The following is a 19,035-nucleotide window of genomic DNA, read 5'->3' as shown; positions in this document are numbered from 1 at the left end:
TGTACTGGGAGAAGAGTCAGAGATAGTAAAATCAGGGAAGTATAAGAAGTGAAATAGTTGGCAGTTATCAGCACTGTACTGGGAGAAGAGTCAGAGATAGTAGACGATTAATATTGGAGAACAGTCGACATGGATCGAGAGCCTGAGTTTATATTCCGTTTTTAAAAATGGATTCCTTAGTTGATTTAAGCAGTAGTGCATGCCTGCCATCAGCTGACAAGAAATGAGCTGGATAATCAGGTAAAGTATGTTTATACCACAGGCGTTCAAATAGTGCATGTTAGTACAACGAGCAGGCAGCTCAGGTGGAAGGACAGGAGGGTCTTCTGCATTGGTATATGAGCGTGTTCCACTGCATGCAAACATGGTATCCTGTCTTTAGTTTGATCTTAGCGGCACACAAATCTAGAGTGTCTGCAGAGGTCTAGGCTTGCCCCTGACTATGTGAGGTCCAGGACACGTCCTGTGACCTTGGTGGGCACACCATGCGTGCCCGCATAGTTGACAGTGAACTACTGTCCATGCTCCAGATGCATCACATTAAGCAGTAGTGGCAGCGCCAATCAGGGCAAAACCATTCTTGGTTTCCTTGTGTTCCTGTTCAAGGAGGACCTGGCCTGGCAGTTCGGACTGGGTTTTATCCCACTGGAGCAGGTTCAAGACGGATTTTCACTGGTCTGGGCGCAAACTGAGGTGGCATGGTGGGCAAAAGGACAATGAGTTGGAATGCTACCCCGAGAAATTACATGTGGTTAGATTTGTTGTAAGCCTTCCTCCTATAACCTTTTATGTCTTTTAGTGAAAGTATATTGCCTCCATTCCTGTGGCTGTACAGTGGAAATACAGGCACTGAAGTGAGGAAGATAGCGATAGTGCATCTTTAGACATTTCATGAAAACTTTGTTATCAAAGTGTTGTTGATTAATATTTCCAGAGCACTGCCATTTGGTACATGGTAGGGAAGAAGGGTGGAACTGCAGTTTCTGTTGTTCAAGGTGAGGAGGATCCTAGGCTGGCCTGCCCTTGTGTTTGCCTCTATCTACTGTTTCAGGAATGCTAATGACAGCCAGCTGCAGGAAATTCACACCTCATTGTGTCCAGATTGATGGACACTCCTGCATGGAGCCAGCCGCAGTGCTACCTGTTGTCACTTTTCACAAAGGTTGTACCTGCAGAACAATTTGAAAGGGACACTTGAAAGAGAATCCATCCAAACTGGTTCGGAGGTTTGAGACAGTGGCGTTAGCAAAATGTGTATTACAGTGGCTAAACAAAATGTGTATAATAGTGGGATCCCACCCACCCCACCTCACCCCTCCTTTTTCCAGTGCCAATTTCCTCTTGATCAAGGAAAATAGAGTCCTGCAAAGTACTCAAAGATATGCTACGTACCCAGGGCTGGTGTCAGTCTGACAGCCAGTCTCCCAGAGGCTAGTGGACATCACTTGAAGTCAGCAGTTTCTGCTGAAAGAGTTGGGGGTCTGCTTCAAGAGCCTATAAGCCACCCTGTCTGCTGAGAGAGGGAAATGAGTGTGCCTGGCCCGCAGGAGGAGAAACTGTCCAGGAGAAGAGGCCTGTGCGTGTGTTCCCTGTAAGGGAAACCCAGAGAAAGCTGTTGACCACAGAGAGTGTGACAGGAGAGGCCCAGTGCTCTCCTCCCCGTTGCTGGAGTTAGCGGTGTCCGTTTTAGGCTAGAAGAGTATCACCTGCCAGTTGGATGCAAGTGAAGAACTGCCTCACCGCTGAGAGTAGGGCCTGAGTTGCGTAGCCATCGGGCTGCCACTGCTCACGTGATTATAGTCAGAAGATTCAGCATGGAGGACGCAACTATCCCTGATAGTAGAGGGACCCTTCGCTCTTGTACGTAAAGAGAATGGCTTCCGAGATTGGATGTGATTATAGTGCCTCGCCATAGAATGCAGCATTCTGAAACCCTGCAAGTCGTATTCAATGAAATGTACAATACAATATCGAGTTCTGCTGTTAGTTTAAAAGTAGTTTCTTTTCTGCGTTGTGCACTACCTTACTATGTCTGAGCTCTCCCTCCCCCACTACCCTGAGAAATCCGTGACTGCTTGCCCTCGCTACCATGAGTCAAGAGTGGAAAGGGTTGTACTTGGCCCAGTTTGCAGATACATGGTAGGGCGGGTTCCAGGACACCAGTGGCAAACGGCATCCACCACCATAAGTGGGGACCAGTAGCCCCTGTCTATTCTGTGGCCCTGCGAATGAGGTCTGGCAGTTGGGCTGGCTTCCATATAGGTATAAAAGTCTTCAGTGGGCGCAAGAGTGAGGGACTGAAAGAAACCATCTCAAGAGAATCTGAGCCAGGAGTGAGTAGCTAAAATACATCTATTGCGGTATTGTGTTATGAACAGCAGAGGGCAGGGAAGGCAAGTTGTGATGAAGAAATACAGAGAAAGGGGGTAGAAACAGGAGAGGAGACGATAAAACATCTTTCTTATGTGATATGACCAATAACTAGATGCAGGCCAAAAATTAGGTCTTTCTCTCTTTCTTTATTTTAATTTGCACTTCCAGAGTACTTAGGTACGCAAGTATTTTCAATCAAACTCTCTTGTTTCCAAACAAAAAGAAGTCAATATATGTCTTTTAATCCTTGGAAATGTTCTTGTCCTGCTCCCTCAGGTCTCTACAGCTTCAGCCTGCCCACCAAAAGGCTCATTTTCCAAGATCCCTTGGCAGAAAAAACCCAGAAAAGGGGTAATAACTTTGGAGTTCGACTAACTGGACCTTATTCACTCCTCACTGGTATTTCTGTCAGCTCAAGAAATTTCAGTGTACATATATTTCTACCACTTGTATCCCTTTTAGATGCCTCCAAAAACCCCCTAACACTTACCTATAGACACGGTTCCCTTCATGAACCGTGGCAGATGGGAGCCCATCGTCCTCTCTTCTGGAGCGACTCCGTGCAAGCTTTCCTCCCCTCTGCCAGGGTTGTTAGCTGGTGCCACTCTGTTCTCATCACTCTGCCTCCTCTCATCCTGTGAGGTGGTTCCAATGGTGGCCCTGGCCTCCTCCTGCAGTTAATTCAGTTCTGTTCCCTGCTCTGTAGTATCCCATCTTCTGTCCCTCTGGGCTTCCTCCATGATTGTTCCTGCTGCATCTGGACCTTACCCTCTCCATCTCCTTCCAGTCCGTTGCCTCCACTGGATGTTCTTCCCTCGTTCTGTTCTTCCACATTCTCTCTGTTCCTCCTCCACCACACCAGTTCCTTCCATGCCTCCTTTTCATCTTCTAACACAAAAGTAGTTGTCCTACTACTTCCAGTTTATTCACTGTCAGTCTGTGTTTGCCCCAGTCCTTCCTATGTTTACCCTTCTTCCATTCTTTCACACTAATGTTCTCGCATGAAGTGATCTTTGTTAACCACCTTGTCCAGACTTTATTATGGCCTCAGCATGCACCTTGTCCTGCCTTTGTTTCTCATTCACAGACTCAGAGATTTCAGAAAACTGAAGTCCACCTCTTGCTGGATTTCAAGGCAAATTAATGTGTTCTGCCTCCCCTCCACTGACTACCAATAGCCAAGTGTTTACAATTCAAGTGACCTGCATTGACCATTGCACCTGGCACAAATAAGAAACACTTAGCCCTGATTTCCAAAGGGCCTTCCTATAGTATGTATATAGCCAGCCAGTAACACTCATAAGATTTATTAGACCAATTCAGAGATCAACCTCTAATGCTATTTTGAGCAAAAGACACAGCAGAAACCTCACCAATGCCTGTATATCTAAGAATCTACTCATTTATATGTTGGTAGCCTGTTCGATGGCATAGATCTGCTCGATCAATGAAAACAAGCATTTGCAAAGTCAATAGGTCTCGCCTATGTGAGATCCTTTTTTTCAACCAAGTTTATTAAGTTTTTTCCATGTTTGAGATGAAATAATACATAGCTATAATCATAGATTAAGTTTGGCAGTGTTGCCCTCGCTACCATGAGTCAAGAGTGGAAAGGGTTGTACTTGGCCCAGTTTGCAGATACATGGTAGGGCGGGTTCCAGGACACCAGTGGCAAACGGCATCCACCACCATAAGTGGGGACCAGTAGCCCCTGTCTATTCTGTGGCCCTGCGAATGAGGTCTGGCAGTTGGGCTGGCTTCCATATAGGTATAAAAGTCTTCAGTGGGCGCAAGAGTGAGGGACTGAAAGAAACCATCTCAAGAGAATCTGAGCCAGGAGTGAGTAGCTAAAATACATCTATTGCGGTATTGTGTTATGAACAGCAGAGGGCAGGGAAGGCAAGTTGTGATGAAGAAATACAGAGAAAGGGGGTAGAAACAGGAGAGGAGACGATAAAACATCTTTCTTATGTGATATGACCAATAACTAGATGCAGGCCAAAAATTAGGTCTTTCTCTCTTTCTTTATTTTAATTTGCACTTCCAGAGTACTTAGGTACGCAAGTATTTTCAATCAAACTCTCTTGTTTCCAAACAAAAAGAAGTCAATATATGTCTTTTAATCCTTGGAAATGTTCTTGTCCTGCTCCCTCAGGTCTCTACAGCTTCAGCCTGCCCACCAAAAGGCTAATTTTCCAAGATCCCTTGGCAGAAAAAACCCAGAAAAGGGGTAATAACTTTGGAGTTCGACTAACTGGACCTTATTCACTCCTCACTGGTATTTCTGTCAGCTCAAGAAATTTCAGTGTACATATATTTCTACCACTTGTATCCCTTTTAGATGCCTCCAAAAACCCCCTAACACTTACCTATAGACACGGTTCCCTTCATGAACCGTGGCAGATGGGAGCCCATCGTCCTCTCTTCTGGAGCGACTCCGTGCAAGCTTTCCTCCCCTCTGCCAGGGTTGTTAGCTGGTGCCACTCTGTTCTCATCACTCTGCCTCCTCTCATCCTGTGAGGTGGTTCCAATGGTGGCCCTGGCCTCCTCCTGCAGTTAATTCAGTTCTGTTCCCTGCTCTGTAGTATCCCATCTTCTGTCCCTCTGGGCTTCCTCCATGATTGTTCCTGCTGCATCTGGACCTTACCCTCTCCATCTCCTTCCAGTCCGTTGCCTCCACTGGATGTTCTTCCCTCGTTCTGTTCTTCCACATTCTCTCTGTTCCTCCTCCACCACACCAGTTCCTTCCATGCCTCCTTTTCATCTTCTAACCCAAAAGTAGTTGTCCTACTACTTCCAGTTTATTCACTGTCAGTCTGTGTTTGCCCCAGTCCTTCCTATGTTTACCCTTCTTCCATTCTTTCACACTAATGTTCTCGCATGAAGTGATCTTTGTTAACCACCTTGTCCAGACTTTATTATGGCCTCAGCATGCACCTTGTCCTGCCTTTGTTTCTCATTCACAGACTCAGAGATTTCAGAAAACTGAAGTCCACCTCTTGCTGGATTTCAAGGCAAATTAATGTGTTCTGCCTCCCCTCCACTGACTACCAATAGCCAAGTGTTTACAATTCAAGTGACCTGCATTGACCATTGCACCTGGCACAAATAAGAAACACTTAGCCCTGATTTCCAAAGGGCCTTCCTATAGTATGTATATAGCCAGCCAGTAACACTCATAAGATTTATTAGACCAATTCAGAGATCAACCTCTAATGCTATTTTGAGCAAAAGACACAGCAGAAACCTCACCAATGCCTGTATATCTAAGAATCTACTCATTTATATGTTGGTAGCCTGTTCGATGGCATAGATCTGCTCGATCAATGAAAACAAGCATTTGCAAAGTCAATAGGTCTCGCCTATGTGAGATCCTTTTTTTCAACCAAGTTTATTAAGTTTTTTCCATGTTTGAGATGAAATAATACATAGCTATAATCATAGATTAAGTTTGGCAGTGTTGCAGTGTGATATTCATGTGTTTAAATAAAACATACAGCTAGTTTGCTAATGCATCATGTTACTCACTCACTTAAAGTTCTAAACCTTGTGCACCGAGGGAACAAATCATGTAGTGCAGGTCTGTCCGTGCAGCAGGGATAAATATTAGTTACTGAATGTGTAGGGGCTAGCAGAACCACAAGGAGTGCATTTCGGGGGGTCCTGATACCTTCCACTAGGAGGCGTCCAGCCACTCACCAATTAACCTTCCTTGCCAGAGGGAGGCATAAATAGACCCCAGTTTCTATTGCCTTGTGCACCTAAGGCAGTTTATCATCTACTGTGGTGTTCATAGTGGCTAATAGTATCTCTTAAGTCAGTGTTTTTGTTACCTGTGCTTTGGTGTCTTTCTCATCTGAGTACCTCTCCTCCACCTAACCAGGGAGTGCAAAATTTGCTTTCGGCAAAATTACGTGAAATTACCCGTAATTATGAATAATGCAAATCTGTCATTTTGTCATACATTTTACCTCTACATGTGCCCCTGCCTCAAAAATGTTGGAGTTAAAAAAGTGCATAAAATCAAAAGCTTCACGAACAACAGCCACTTTCATTGTGCTGTTCCCATGCATTTGCAGTACATTGTTAATGTATGGCTTGTAATTTTGCATAACAAGCATGACTCGAAATAAAATAATTTATGCCGACATAATTAAAATTTCACCCAGACCTATACCTAACCCAATTCAACACTTATGTCGTCCATTACTGCAATCCCAACTGTCTAGCAGACTTCTTGGCCTCTGCTGTACAAATGTCGGGGGTAACAAGTGCTAGGTCAGGGACATTATTCCTTTCTATTTCGGGTCATCAGGCATAGTGGGCATGTCACAGGTTTTTTGATGCTTTTCCTCGTCAGTTTAATTTATATGTTACCCGAATACCTTTCAATAACCGGGCAAGACCAAACCTAATTATTCTAAATGTAAATCTAAAGGTTCAACAGGTAAACTTACACATCTAAATGGGAAATTAAAATAAGATATACTTAATAATTAGGATGTTAAGGTATTAAAAAAGATTGCAGGCAACAAATTACTAGCAACCAAAGACTTTCTTTGTTGGGTAGCAAACTAGCCTAAAGGCTATTCTAATGCGTGGTTTTTACATTTCATACGTAAAAGGACCGCATTGGCTTTGTGCTAAGTGCTGGATTGTTGTGAAATGTTTCAAATTGCCTCTATTGTGTTTAACTAGCAGCACGTCTTTGAAAGAAAGTTTATTCTTATAATAACAGGGGGTTTTGGCCATTACAGGATATTCTTACTAGATACACTCTATATGACAAACAAATAATTGTATTTACCGTTCAGTGTTTGTTTATTTTTTTTTTTTAGCAGAAACCTCTAGCCATTAAAGAAAGTCAGCCAAAATCTCTTCACCTCTTAAATTAAATATAATTAAATTAATTGTTGATTCATCATAAGAACAGAAGTACAATGTTGAATTTAACATAAAAGATAGACACAATTTCATGACACCATGGTTTATCTCTGTAAATTACTGCAAACACACAAAAGGTGATGGGAGGCATGCTGCAATTAGTCTAAACCTCTGGAAATGGGTAGCATTCCAATCTATCACGTTTTCCAACTTTGCCAGTTAGAGGACTGCCTTAAGCAGTTATGACCCAGTTTCTCATAGGAACAGCCCACCTGAATGGCCAGGCGACGCCCTCTCAAATTACTGGACAATATCTCTGTCCTCCAGTCCTGTGTATTGTACCCATCAATGAAATTATATTTGCTACGCTGTGCAAAAAAAATGGAAGTTGATCATGAACATTTTTGATCATTGGACACGTGTACAGGATAGGCACTGTTGGCCACCCTTGGAATGCCTATAAACAACTGTTTGCTTTATAAATATTACATTTACTAATTACTTTATACATTCTACTGGAATTGAACTAATCGTGAACCACCAAATTAATTCATATCAATTGAATTAAATTGAATGCTCCTATTCATGTAAATCGAGACACATATCTATAGCAATTTACCTACAATTATTTAAATATATTTTTTGTGTAAGCAACTTGTTTGTATTAAAATATATAATATTTTTTAACATTTGCTTGTACATGGTGTTTTGTATACATTTTAAGCTGTATAGGAAAACATTTCAAACAAGTAAGGAATATAGTCATCAATTCTGTAGTGTAACATGTACTGTACAAACCTTCTATTCATTAGCTACAACTGGAGTAGATGCTTCCAACCAAACCCCTGTTTCATCATGCCTTTATTGAGCTGTTTCCTATTTTGCAGCTCTCTCTTTAATAATATGTGCCAGAGAATAGTTGAGATAGCTTCAGGGGAAATGGAAAAGTATCTACATTGGCAGCAGAAACAATCGTCTCTTATTTATCGACTTCTCGTAGTCGTTGTGACATGTAAGAATAGGAATGCAGTATTCATCATTCTGCAAATGTGTATTACCATCTCTGTCTGGCTTTCACTTTTAACTCAGGAATCGATTAATGCAGTTGGATAATATATCTCAATATCGTGACTTTGACTGCTGTCAAGATCACAATAATATTAGTTGATTGGTCATACGCAACTACAATGCAGGCATTCTGAACAAGCTACCTCAGTTGACAGTATCATCATAGAAACGGTGTCAAAATATTTTCTTGGAACGACAGTATCATAGCATTTAATTTGGCAACTGCAATAATTTAGTAACTTACAAGTTTATAGTTTATTACTTTGTAATGTGTTGTTATTTTATCTGTTATATAGCGTTATGCGAGTACATACAGGCTTCAAAAGCACGAGATGGTGTCGGCCGTTTTATATCAAGTGCAACTGAAGGTAAAATAACGCCAAATGAAGCAGAATGTCTTTCTGTTTCTTCTCCTGCCACCTGCTTGGTGGCATTTCTTGGACTTCCACTTTTAACTTTAAGACTCTTTTCACAGACTTTTCTTCAAAGTTGGGTGCTGTAGAAGGTGGTGGATTTTAATATTACTTTGGTGCTTTGTTGGGAAGACAATAGCAAAAGCCTTCATTGGTTTTCAAAATTTACACTATGTTAGTTTTGTCTGTAATTTCAAAGTTTTATGCATGTTGTTTGTTGTCTGTTTGTGCTTTCCTTTAAACACTTTAAAACATGTTTTTAACAAGACATAACATGTTTTTAATGTCAGGTAAACTGTAATCCACAGATTTGGTACTACAGGTCTAATTCTATAAGATTCTGAGTTAAAGGAAGGCACAAATGAATAATCTTGTACACTGCTACTAATCTTATTTTTGGTTTTCTTTTTGCAATAACACCTGCACTTCTTCTCCTCTTCTGTGTTCCCCTCGGACATGCAAACTTTATTCCTAATTTGTTATATCTTTATACCCGATTTTCTACCTGCTTTCCTGTTGTTTGAACATGGACGTATGCAAAATAATTGTTACTTTTGTGTTTTATTTTGTGTTGTTTTCTTCTAGGGGAGAATTTTGAACAGACTCCTCTAAGACGCACTTTTAAGTCCAAAGTTCTTGCACATTACCCAGAGAATGTAGAATGGAATCCTTATGATCAGGATGCAGTGGGAATGGTTTGTATCACATTTTTATACTTTATTTGTACTTGAGTGGCATGTCTGCTACGAGGAAGAGGCTGGTGTGCTTAATCAAAATATTTTTCAGCTTCATATAGGTAGTTTTTGTTAAGCTTCAACAAAGCAGAATTGTGTCTCCCCATGGAATGATCAAATGCATCATAACATTCACTGATATCCATAATCTTTCAGACTCCTAGCATGATTCATATCGTCAATGTACCTTATAGGTCAAGTCTACTAGCCAGTGCATGTGCTTTCTGTTACAAAAATTTTTTAGGCTTACCAAAATCATAGAGAGGCGTGGAGTCTGCTCATAGCTTACCATTGGGTGGCTTTCCTGTCACTTTCATTTGTCTGCTTCTTATTCATGTCATAGCTTACCAATCTTGTGTTTGTCCCTCCCATGGAGCATTGCCTGTTTACCATCTCTTTGATTGACTGTCATCTCTGCGTCCACTGACTCCTTTCCAAGCACATTATTTTTTTCTTTTGTGTTCAGCAGCCCATACGAGTGCATGTATTTTCGAGCTGCCTCCCTCTCCCCCTGCACTTGTATTGCTGTCTGTCTCCAATGTGCTTCTTCCCACCCCCTCCCTGTTGCATTCACCTGTGTGCTTCTCTCCGTTGCTTTCCGCACCCTCTGTGTTGCTTACTCCCACCCACACGCTCTTCTCTCCCCATTGTACCATCCCCCAGCTGCTCTCTCCCTTTTGCTTTTCCCACCCGTGATGTTTCTGTGTAACTCCCACCCTCCCCTGTGTTGTTTTCAAGTCCCATGTTGCTTCCAGCCCCCACCCTTACCCGTTTTGCTTTTGACGCCACCCCACCCTTTCCAAGGGTGCTTATGTATCCTGTGTTGCTTTGGTATCCCCGCCCTCCACCGTGTCGCTTCCACCCCAACTTGGAAAGGTAATTAAAAAGGAAAAAAAAAGCACCCACATTCTTTTGCAGGCTCATGTGCGTGCCTACAATATGACTCGTCCAGCACCATTAACAGCTTTTTAAAAAAAAAAAAACTTTAGTCATGATGCACAGCTTCCGAAATGATGTGCAACGTAGCTAAAAACCACTGACAAACTCAATAGACCACAAAGAAGAGACCTATTGGCTCTGCTACTGCTTGTTTCTTCAGTGTTTCTGTGACATTTCCCATCTTCTCATGGTTCACTGAGGTTCTTTGTACTGCTGCGGTGGTGGTCTTCACCATGTTTCCTTTATTTGCCGAGTATTTTAATTATTGCGGAGAAGAGAGGAATTCCTTGAAGATTTTATCTGTTGAACAGTACTTTTGCACCCATATCTGTCAATATAAAACATATCTGCCAATATAAAACATTGGTTTGTTGTTTTTGACACCTGATATTAAGACGTAAATTGTATTTTTTTAGTTACATTTGTATGGCTGACTATCAAATTACTTGTTTCTTTTGCTCATCCTACATGCATTTGATAGTTGTGTTGGAGATTCATAAAATGATCACTCAAGGGTCACCTTGAGGTGAATGTAAAAGGAGGCCCCAGGTAAAAAACATTTTGTCTCCTTATAAATCCTCTCTTTTACAGATTTGACACTGTATGTAACGAGCTTTGACTTCAGCTCATGGAAACCTTTTCTGGCAACGTGATTCACTGAAAGTTGTCAGTCACTGAAAGCTGAAACTGAAGTAAAATATTGCTGACTTCTATTGCCCACATTCCACGCATAAGTTGGGACAGAGGCATTTGTTTTTGAATAATCCCTATGCACCAGATGTATGACGAGACTGGTCGCAAAAAGTGGTCTAAAGTCGTGACTCTGCTTTTTGTAAACCGTATCTTATGTATTTAAGTACTAATAGGTCTCCAAGCAAATTGTCTAATCAGAGGGGGTTGCCAAATGACTTGCCAAATGAATATATATTGGACAGGTTTAAAACGGTGACTCCCTTTGATTGGCAAGAATCACAGGGATAGGGGTCCACAAGGGTCAGCAGACAAACAGCCCTATGAGTGCACTACAAAGTTGAAAACCTTTTTTCTTAAAGGAGATACATTTTTGTAAAGGAAACCGGGCTGCCTTAAAAAATTGTTTTTTCAATTTTGAAAAACGTAAGTGAGAGCTGCATTCTGAATTCCACAGGGGAATGGGTCCAAAGATGACCCTTTTTAGGTCTCGCCTGGTGTAGGCTGCGCACATGCTCAGTCTCGCTGGCGAGATTTAACGTTTTTGGGTATTTTGTGAAAAGGGCATTAAGCCCCGCCCCTCTTTTCCATTGGCTGGCGTCACCATTTATGCTAAACGGTGGCCAGCCATTGGAAAGGAGTTGGTAGTGACATTTTCGTTCGGCTTTTTGAGCCGTCCCATTTGGACGGGCTTGTCTGCCTTCCTTCCGTCGCAAAAGGTTTCTTATCTTTATGGGGCCAAACACATGGCCCCATAAAGATAAGAAACCTTTTAGCAGGTGAGGCCATCCAAGTGGGACGGCAGAAAAAGCCAAACGAAAACGTTATGTCGAGCGCTTGTTTGCAGTTTGGAATGTGATTGTGGAGTGCTTTCACATTCAAGCGTCACAGCGACTTGCAAGGTACTTTCTCTCGCCTGTGTGGAGCGGTGCGGGAGTGAAGCAAGGGCGGAGCAAAGAGAGGCAGGCAAGCAGCGTATGCCGCATTTGAGCATTACGGCATGGCGCTTAGAGCCCATGATCGAAGCTGGACGAACCCGGTGAGTCTGCAGTTTCCTTGCGCAGGCGGGCCCCTCCAGAGTGGAGGAATCAGGAGGAAATTATCAGAGAAAGTCACGCAGATAGGGAAGGGGACGTGGAGGGTGCCGTCGCTTTGAACATATGAAACCCAGTGACGAGAGCCTGGAGTCTCTGATAGTTGAAGTACGCAGATTGGGGCTAAAGCAGTGAGGGTAGGGAGAGCGAGGAGAGCTTGGGGGCGGGTTCACCTGTGTGGAGCGGTGAGAGAGTGAAGCGAGGGCCGAGCAAAGAGGGGCAAGCAAGCAGCGTCTGCCGCATTTGAGCATTACGGCGTGGCGCTTAGAGCCCATGATCGAAGCCGGCCGAACCCGGTGAGGCTGCAGTTTCCTTGCGCAGGCTGGCCCCTCCAGAGTGGAGGAATCAGGAGGAAATTATCTGAGAAAGCCGCTCAGATAGGGAAGGGGACGTGGAGCGTGCCCTCGCTTTGAGCATATGAAACCCAGTGACGAGAGCCTGGTGTCTCTGATAGTTGAAGTACGCGGCTTGGAGCTAAAGCAGTGAGGGTAGGTAGAGCGAGAAGAGCTTGGGGGCAGGTGAGAACACTAGGCATTGACTGGGCAGCCCCATTGGTGCTGCTTAATTCTGGTTGAATATTACCTGGGGTACGCCAGTCAGGGCTTTGCTCTTTGCATGTTTAGCCCCTGTTCCCCATCCAGAGGGCCTCCTGTCCACTTGCCTAGCCCCTCCCTTGCTTTATATGTGTACTCCCGAGCCGCGTCATTCAACGTAAACCCCAGCCAAGGCACAGTTGTGCTCAGTGAAAGAATAGCCACCCCCCCCCCCCCATCTCCTCCCCATCCATTAAGCAACCCTACCCCTCCCTTTTTTGGCCTTGTTGTGCTTTCACTTCCGCTCTTTTCTTTTAGAGCTGCTGCCCTGGGGCAGTGACACAGATGTCCCTGGGAGACAGAGGCGTGGTTTCATCTTCAGAGCCTGTCTCTCTCTATCTACCTCTCTACTACTCATTTTCTACTACACTACTACTCACTCTCTACTACTCTCTACTACTCACTCTCTACTACTCACTCTACTGCTCTCTACTACTCACTCTCTACTACTCTCTACTTCACTCTCTACTACTCTCTACTACTCACTCTCTTCTACTCTCTACTACTCACTCTCTACTACTCTCTACTTCACTCTCTACTACTCTCTACTACTCACTCTCTTCTACTCTCTACTACTCACTCTCTACTACTCAATCTCTACTACTCACTCTCTACTACTCTCTACTACTCTCTCTCTACTACTCTCTACTACTCACTCTCTACTACTCTCCCTCTACTCTCTCTCTACTACTCTCTACTACTCTCTACTACTCACTCTCTACTACTCACTCTCTACTACTCACTCTCTTCTACTCACTCTCTACTACTCTATACTCTCAACTACTCACTCTCTACTACTCACTCTCTACTACTCGCTACTACTCACTCTTTACTACTCTCTACTACTCACACTCTACTAATCTCTACTACTCACTCTCTACTACTCTCTACTACTCTCTACTCTCACCTACTCACTCTCTACTACTCTCTACTACTCTCTACTACTCACTCTCTACTACACTCTCTACTACTCACTCTCTACTACTCACTCTCTACTACTCACTCTCTACTCTCTACTACTCACTCTCTACTACTCACTCTCTACTCTCTACCTCTCTCTCTACCTCTCTCTCTAATACCCTCTTACCTCTACCTCTCTACCAATACCTCTACCTCTCTCTACGCGCACACACACACACACATATATATATATATATATATATATATATATATATATAAATATAAATATGTATACATATGCATATATATGCATATGTATATATACATACATATATATACATCTGCATATCTATATAAATACAAATATAAATGCATGCAAATATATATGCATACATATGCATGTTATGTACATGAAAGTTTGAAAAACACTAATAAAAGCAAAGCTAAAAAGCCACCTAATTACAAACAGAAATGCTTTAACTTAAATGAGGGCGAGACCTATTGCATTTTCAATGCTTGTTCGTTTTCAAATCGGTAACGATTCCAACATTGAAGTTGGTAATTTATCAATGGTGCGACTATATTTATGGTCGCAAACCATCGATTCATATACTACAGAATGCAATTTGGATGGGTCCCCCAAAACACGGCCCTTCCAAATTGCTTTTCAATAATATTTTAGGAGCTTGTAAAACTATACACACTCCTAAAATGGGTTTAGTACATTACAAATGACTTTTGGATTGAAAACCCTCTGATTTAGGAAATTGGAGGGTTTGACAACCACTAAAGAGTTTAGTACACTGGGCTTTATGTTGGCAATATAAACGTCCATTATTCTCAGTATGGTTATAACTTTGTAACTATGAAGGTCAAGATGGGGCTGGGACCAAGATTCACAGCCTATGTCCACATCCTGTTTGCAGGGCCACAGGTGCGGGTGCACCTGAATGATGTGCTTTCCCCAGATTTACCATTGTCCGATGCAGCAGGCAGGAATGTCCCGTCACCCATTCTAATTACTCTTGCCATAGAACCCTTTGCCTCCTGAATACGATGCAATGCACAGGTCTGGGGTTTTGACTGGGGAATGGCACTGGAAGACAGAATAGCCCTATATGTCGACGATGTCCCTCTGTTTATGGCCCGCCCAGCCGAAACTGACGCTCGCCTCCTTACTATCCTTGACACCTTTGGGGATTCTTCTGGCCTTACAGTCAACTGGTCTAAGCTCTTGCTGATTTCTCTTAAAGGAGACAGGGCTGATGAGACTTTGCACCCAGCCTTGCTGATCCAGTGCTAAAGTTTCAGGTACCTTGGGATTTTCCTGTTGTGGGACTTGGATCTGGCCTGCAACCTAAACCTTGGTCCCTTCACCGGGCCGTCCATGTAGACCTCGACAGATAGACCAAACTCCCATTTAACATACTTGCTAGACCCTGTATAAAATAATGGTCCTTCCGCGCCTCCTTTATGTACTCCAGAGTTTCCCCTTGCCTGTGCCCAGCCAGTGGTTTGCTGCCATGACCGCTTGAGCACGGAAATGTCTCTGGAACAATAAACCAGCCAGGATCTCCTTCGACAAATGTGTCTGCTCCACCTACGGGGGCAGCCTGGGTATGGCCAACATCCATCTCTATTACTGGGCGGCACATACCGTGTTAGTGAATGACTGGATGAGTGGAGGTTAGATGGACCCAGCCTTTTGGTTTTAGGTCTCCTTGATACGGTTTGATAACCAGATGGGCATACTTTATGGCACTCCAATTCCCCATGTGCTACCGGAGATCACCAAAGTGGTATTTGAGACCTGGAGGGCTGCCTTGCGTTGGATGGGTTGGGACGAGAGTGTGACGCTGGAGACCTCCCTGTGGACCGGCAGATGGTTGCGTGTAGTGGTGCAGCTGGCGGGGTTCAAGGGATGGGATACCATTTGTATTTCCCGCTGTGGTGACATCTGGGAGGGCGACCACATGAAGTACTTCAAGGACCTGCAATTATCGTTTTCCCACCATAAGTCACAAGTTCTCGTTGTCGTCAGCTCTGTCAGACACTTTCTAAATACCTCTCAATACTGACACATACCCCTGACTGCAACCCCCTTGAAGATCGGCTCCCTGGAGGTGCACTAGTTCGAGGGGGTAATATCCCTAGTCTACAAGGCTTTTGTTAACCACTCATCTTGTACACTAGCACCCCTGAGGGAGCATTGGGAGGGATGCCTAGCTCCACTGGAGGAGGAATGGAGAGAGGCATGTATTGCCTCCATGCTTTAGCCATGAAGTTTTTATTCTTTAATGAAGCGCATGAATCACCCCCGAAGGGGTATCTCCGCGCTATGAAGGTGCTGCAGTAGGCCAAGAGGGAGGACATGTTAAAATAGTGCAGTTTTAAGGAGCTGTCTGGATTGGAGGTGATCAGGGGATTGCCGCAGATTGATAGGGAGATGATTCCAGTAGAGAGGGGCTAGGTGAAAGAAAGTTTTCCCACCCAGTCGCGATTTTTTGAGCCGCAGAGATTTAGTTCCAGAGCGGAGTGGCCTAGAAGTAATGTAGTGATTGAATTTTCCTGCGAGATAGCTAGGACTTTTGCCGTTCAAGGCCTTGTGCACAATACAGCATATTTTAAATTTGATTTGTTTGTGTCCTGAGAGCCAGTGAAGTTGTTGTAGGAGAGGAAGAGAGGCAGTTCTGGGGGGAGCGTTCGAGACGAGGCGCGCCACAGTGTTTTGGACCACCTGTAATCTGCTCAACGAGGACTCATTAGCTGAGACCAAAAGGGAATTACAGTAGTCCAAGCGGCTTAGTAGCAATGCCTGGATGAGCGTTTTCCTTGTGGACAAGGGGAGGAAGGGGAAGACTCCCCGTAACAGGCCAAGTACATGGAAGCAGGAGCCTGCGGTGGTTGTGACGTGCTCTTTCATGGTCAATTCCTGGTCTAGGCATATGCCAAGGTTCTTGACCGCAGTCTTGGGCTCTAGAGGTTCCCCTAGATCCTCTGGCTCCCAATCTGGTGACCACAGCAGTGTTGCATCTCCAAACATCATAATCTCGGTCTTCCCTGCGTTGAGCTGGAGGAAATTGTTCCTCATCCAGCTAGCGATGGCTATCACACCTTTCGAGAAGGTAGACTGGGCCTTAGGAGTGGATTTGTTGAATGAGAATAAGAGCTGAGTGTCGTCAGTGTATGAGATTGGTGTAAAACCCAGTGTCCTGAGTAAATCCACTAGGGGAGCAACGTAAATGTTGAATAACGTGGGACTGAGACCAGAGCCCTGAGGTACTCCCTTAGTAAGTCCCATGATCTTCGATCAGAAGGGGCCTAGGTTGATAGTCTGAGTTCGGAGGTAGAGAAAGCTCGCCATCCACTGAAAGGCTAGTCCATGTATTCCGATTTCTTCAAGTCTCCTGAGCAGTATCTGATGGGAGACCCTGTTGAAGGCGGCGATAGATCAAGCAGCATGAGTAGTACTGCTTGTCTGCTGTCCAGGGACTGCCTGATGTTGTCAGTGACAGCAATCAAAGCTGACTTGGTGCTGTGCCTGGGCCTAAATCCGGATTGAGATGGATCAAGGCATCCCGTGGATTCGACATGGTCAGATAGGTGTTTGTTGGTGTGTTTTTCCAATATCCTTTATGACCGGTTAAGCCTTATTCAGTTGAAATTCCTCCATTCTGCCTACTACACACCTAGGCGCCTTTGGAGGGCTTGGGGGCTTCCTGACGCCTCCTGCACTAGATGTGAGTGGGACCGGGGAATTTCTACCATATGGTCTGGGACTGCCCCATTATTCACAATTACTGGATATCTATTTTTGTGACTCCGAGGTGTTGGGCACATTATTGGTGAAAAGGGATGTGGCCAGGTGCTGGAAGTCTCCCCTTGCCCCGACGCTGAAAGACTGGAGATCTGGCATGGGCCACCCAACAAAGCTGGAGGAGCCAATATACTGGGCCTGTAGCTGTCCTGGCAAGCAATCCAAGATATGGGGGAAATGGTAGTCATATTGCAGATTATACTCCAGATCCTCATGTTCCTTGGGGGTGGGGTGGGTTGAGGGTGGGTGATGTTCAGAAATGTACACAAGATGCTCTGTTTGGATCAGCAGTGAGAGTGTTGTTCTGTGCCATCAGAAAAGTAATACATTGTTGTTATAAACTTTGTATCTATGAAAATTGATTAATCTGAACATACAACGTTTTAGATTTATAATACAGCCACCCTCATACAGATTTGTAGCTGAAAACTGTAAACACTTAAATAGGTATTCTGATTTAGTTTAGATTCTGTAAAATCTTTGTGATCATGTTTTTCACATGTTTACAAAGTAGATTTGATGATGTACAGGTATTGGTACATCATAAATGTTTGATAGTTACTACTTGTTGTGTTATTTTTGATTTATGCCTTAACATTCCTTACTAAACACTCATCATGCCTTTGATTATTTACCTACCCACAAGTGATTCATCCTGTCTACTGCTTGAAAGGAATTTTGTAGAGGACGTTTTAGAATGACTACGTGTCAAAAAATAATACAACGAAATACACATATAATAAATAAATTATAATAACAAGTTTTTAAAATGATTTTAAGGTTCAAAGGTATCTGACTCACAATTAAATAATCAACCAATACATTCTTGTTTAAAATCCAGTTTAGTCTGTTGTTGTTGTTATACATCAGTTATGGACCTTAAGAAGTGTAATAATGTCTTAGATGCTCAGTAAGTACACTAGACAAAGACTGCTGTGGCGTATCTGCTCGTAAGTTGAATTTTTCAGGTATTAAAATAATTTTATATTTAATGCTTGGAGTGATAAACACATTTAGGAAATATTCATAAAAAGTAATTTGTATTGTATCGTGGTATATACAGGTGAACGTTTTTGTTTGTTATTTTAATAGCATGAATGAAATAGCAAGGAAAAATGTATTAACAGTCTAGTTGAATCTTTCAGCTAGAACTTTGTTAGAGTCAACCATCAAGCGGGTACATTTTTAGGTCTGGTTTAGCCACGACCCTCTGATTTTACTAAAATTATATGTATAATGCACTTACTTATACGGGATTTTAGCCAGTCCTCTTCACCCTTTGGTGTGCTATTTTGTCAGTCACATTTTTCTTCTGCCGACTACAGCATACAACGTGAGGCAGTGGTTCAGCCCACTTCAATCATTAGCTGACTTTAACTTGACTGATGGTATTCTGCCCTTTCACAAAGAGTAAATCCACACACACAGTAGTTCCATTAAGTACTAGGCACTACTATGGTAATGTGTGCTTTTTGCCACTAAAGATATTTCAGCTTTTAGCAAAAACATTTTTAGACTGATGAGGGCCTG

General features: G+C 43.3%; 1 protein-coding gene across 4 annotated transcripts in view; it reads left to right on the top strand.

The window, feature by feature from the left end:
- DENND5A (DENN domain containing 5A) overlaps window positions 1-19,035 on the top strand; it is a 299,668-nt gene that overhangs the window by 13,332 nt on the left and 267,301 nt on the right. For 2 of the 4 annotated variants that reach the window (XM_085648154.1, XM_085648153.1), the window contains exons 2-3: window positions 8,622-8,693; window positions 9,324-9,433. In XM_085648154.1, the coding sequence (XP_085504280.1) occupies window positions 8,622-8,693; window positions 9,324-9,433 (182 nt within the window). The remainder of the gene's footprint in view (window positions 1-8,621; window positions 8,694-9,323; window positions 9,434-19,035) is intronic. The other 2 variants (XM_085648156.1, XM_085648155.1) reach the window with 1 other exon arrangement.

Source organism: Triturus cristatus, chromosome 3_2, assembly GCF_964204655.1.
Source record: "Triturus cristatus chromosome 3_2, aTriCri1.1, whole genome shotgun sequence".
In the NCBI taxonomy this organism is placed as follows: Eukaryota; Metazoa; Chordata; class Amphibia; order Caudata; family Salamandridae; genus Triturus; species Triturus cristatus.
Note: the sequence above shows the minus strand (reverse complement) of the source record. Positions and strands in the feature narration are given on the sequence as shown.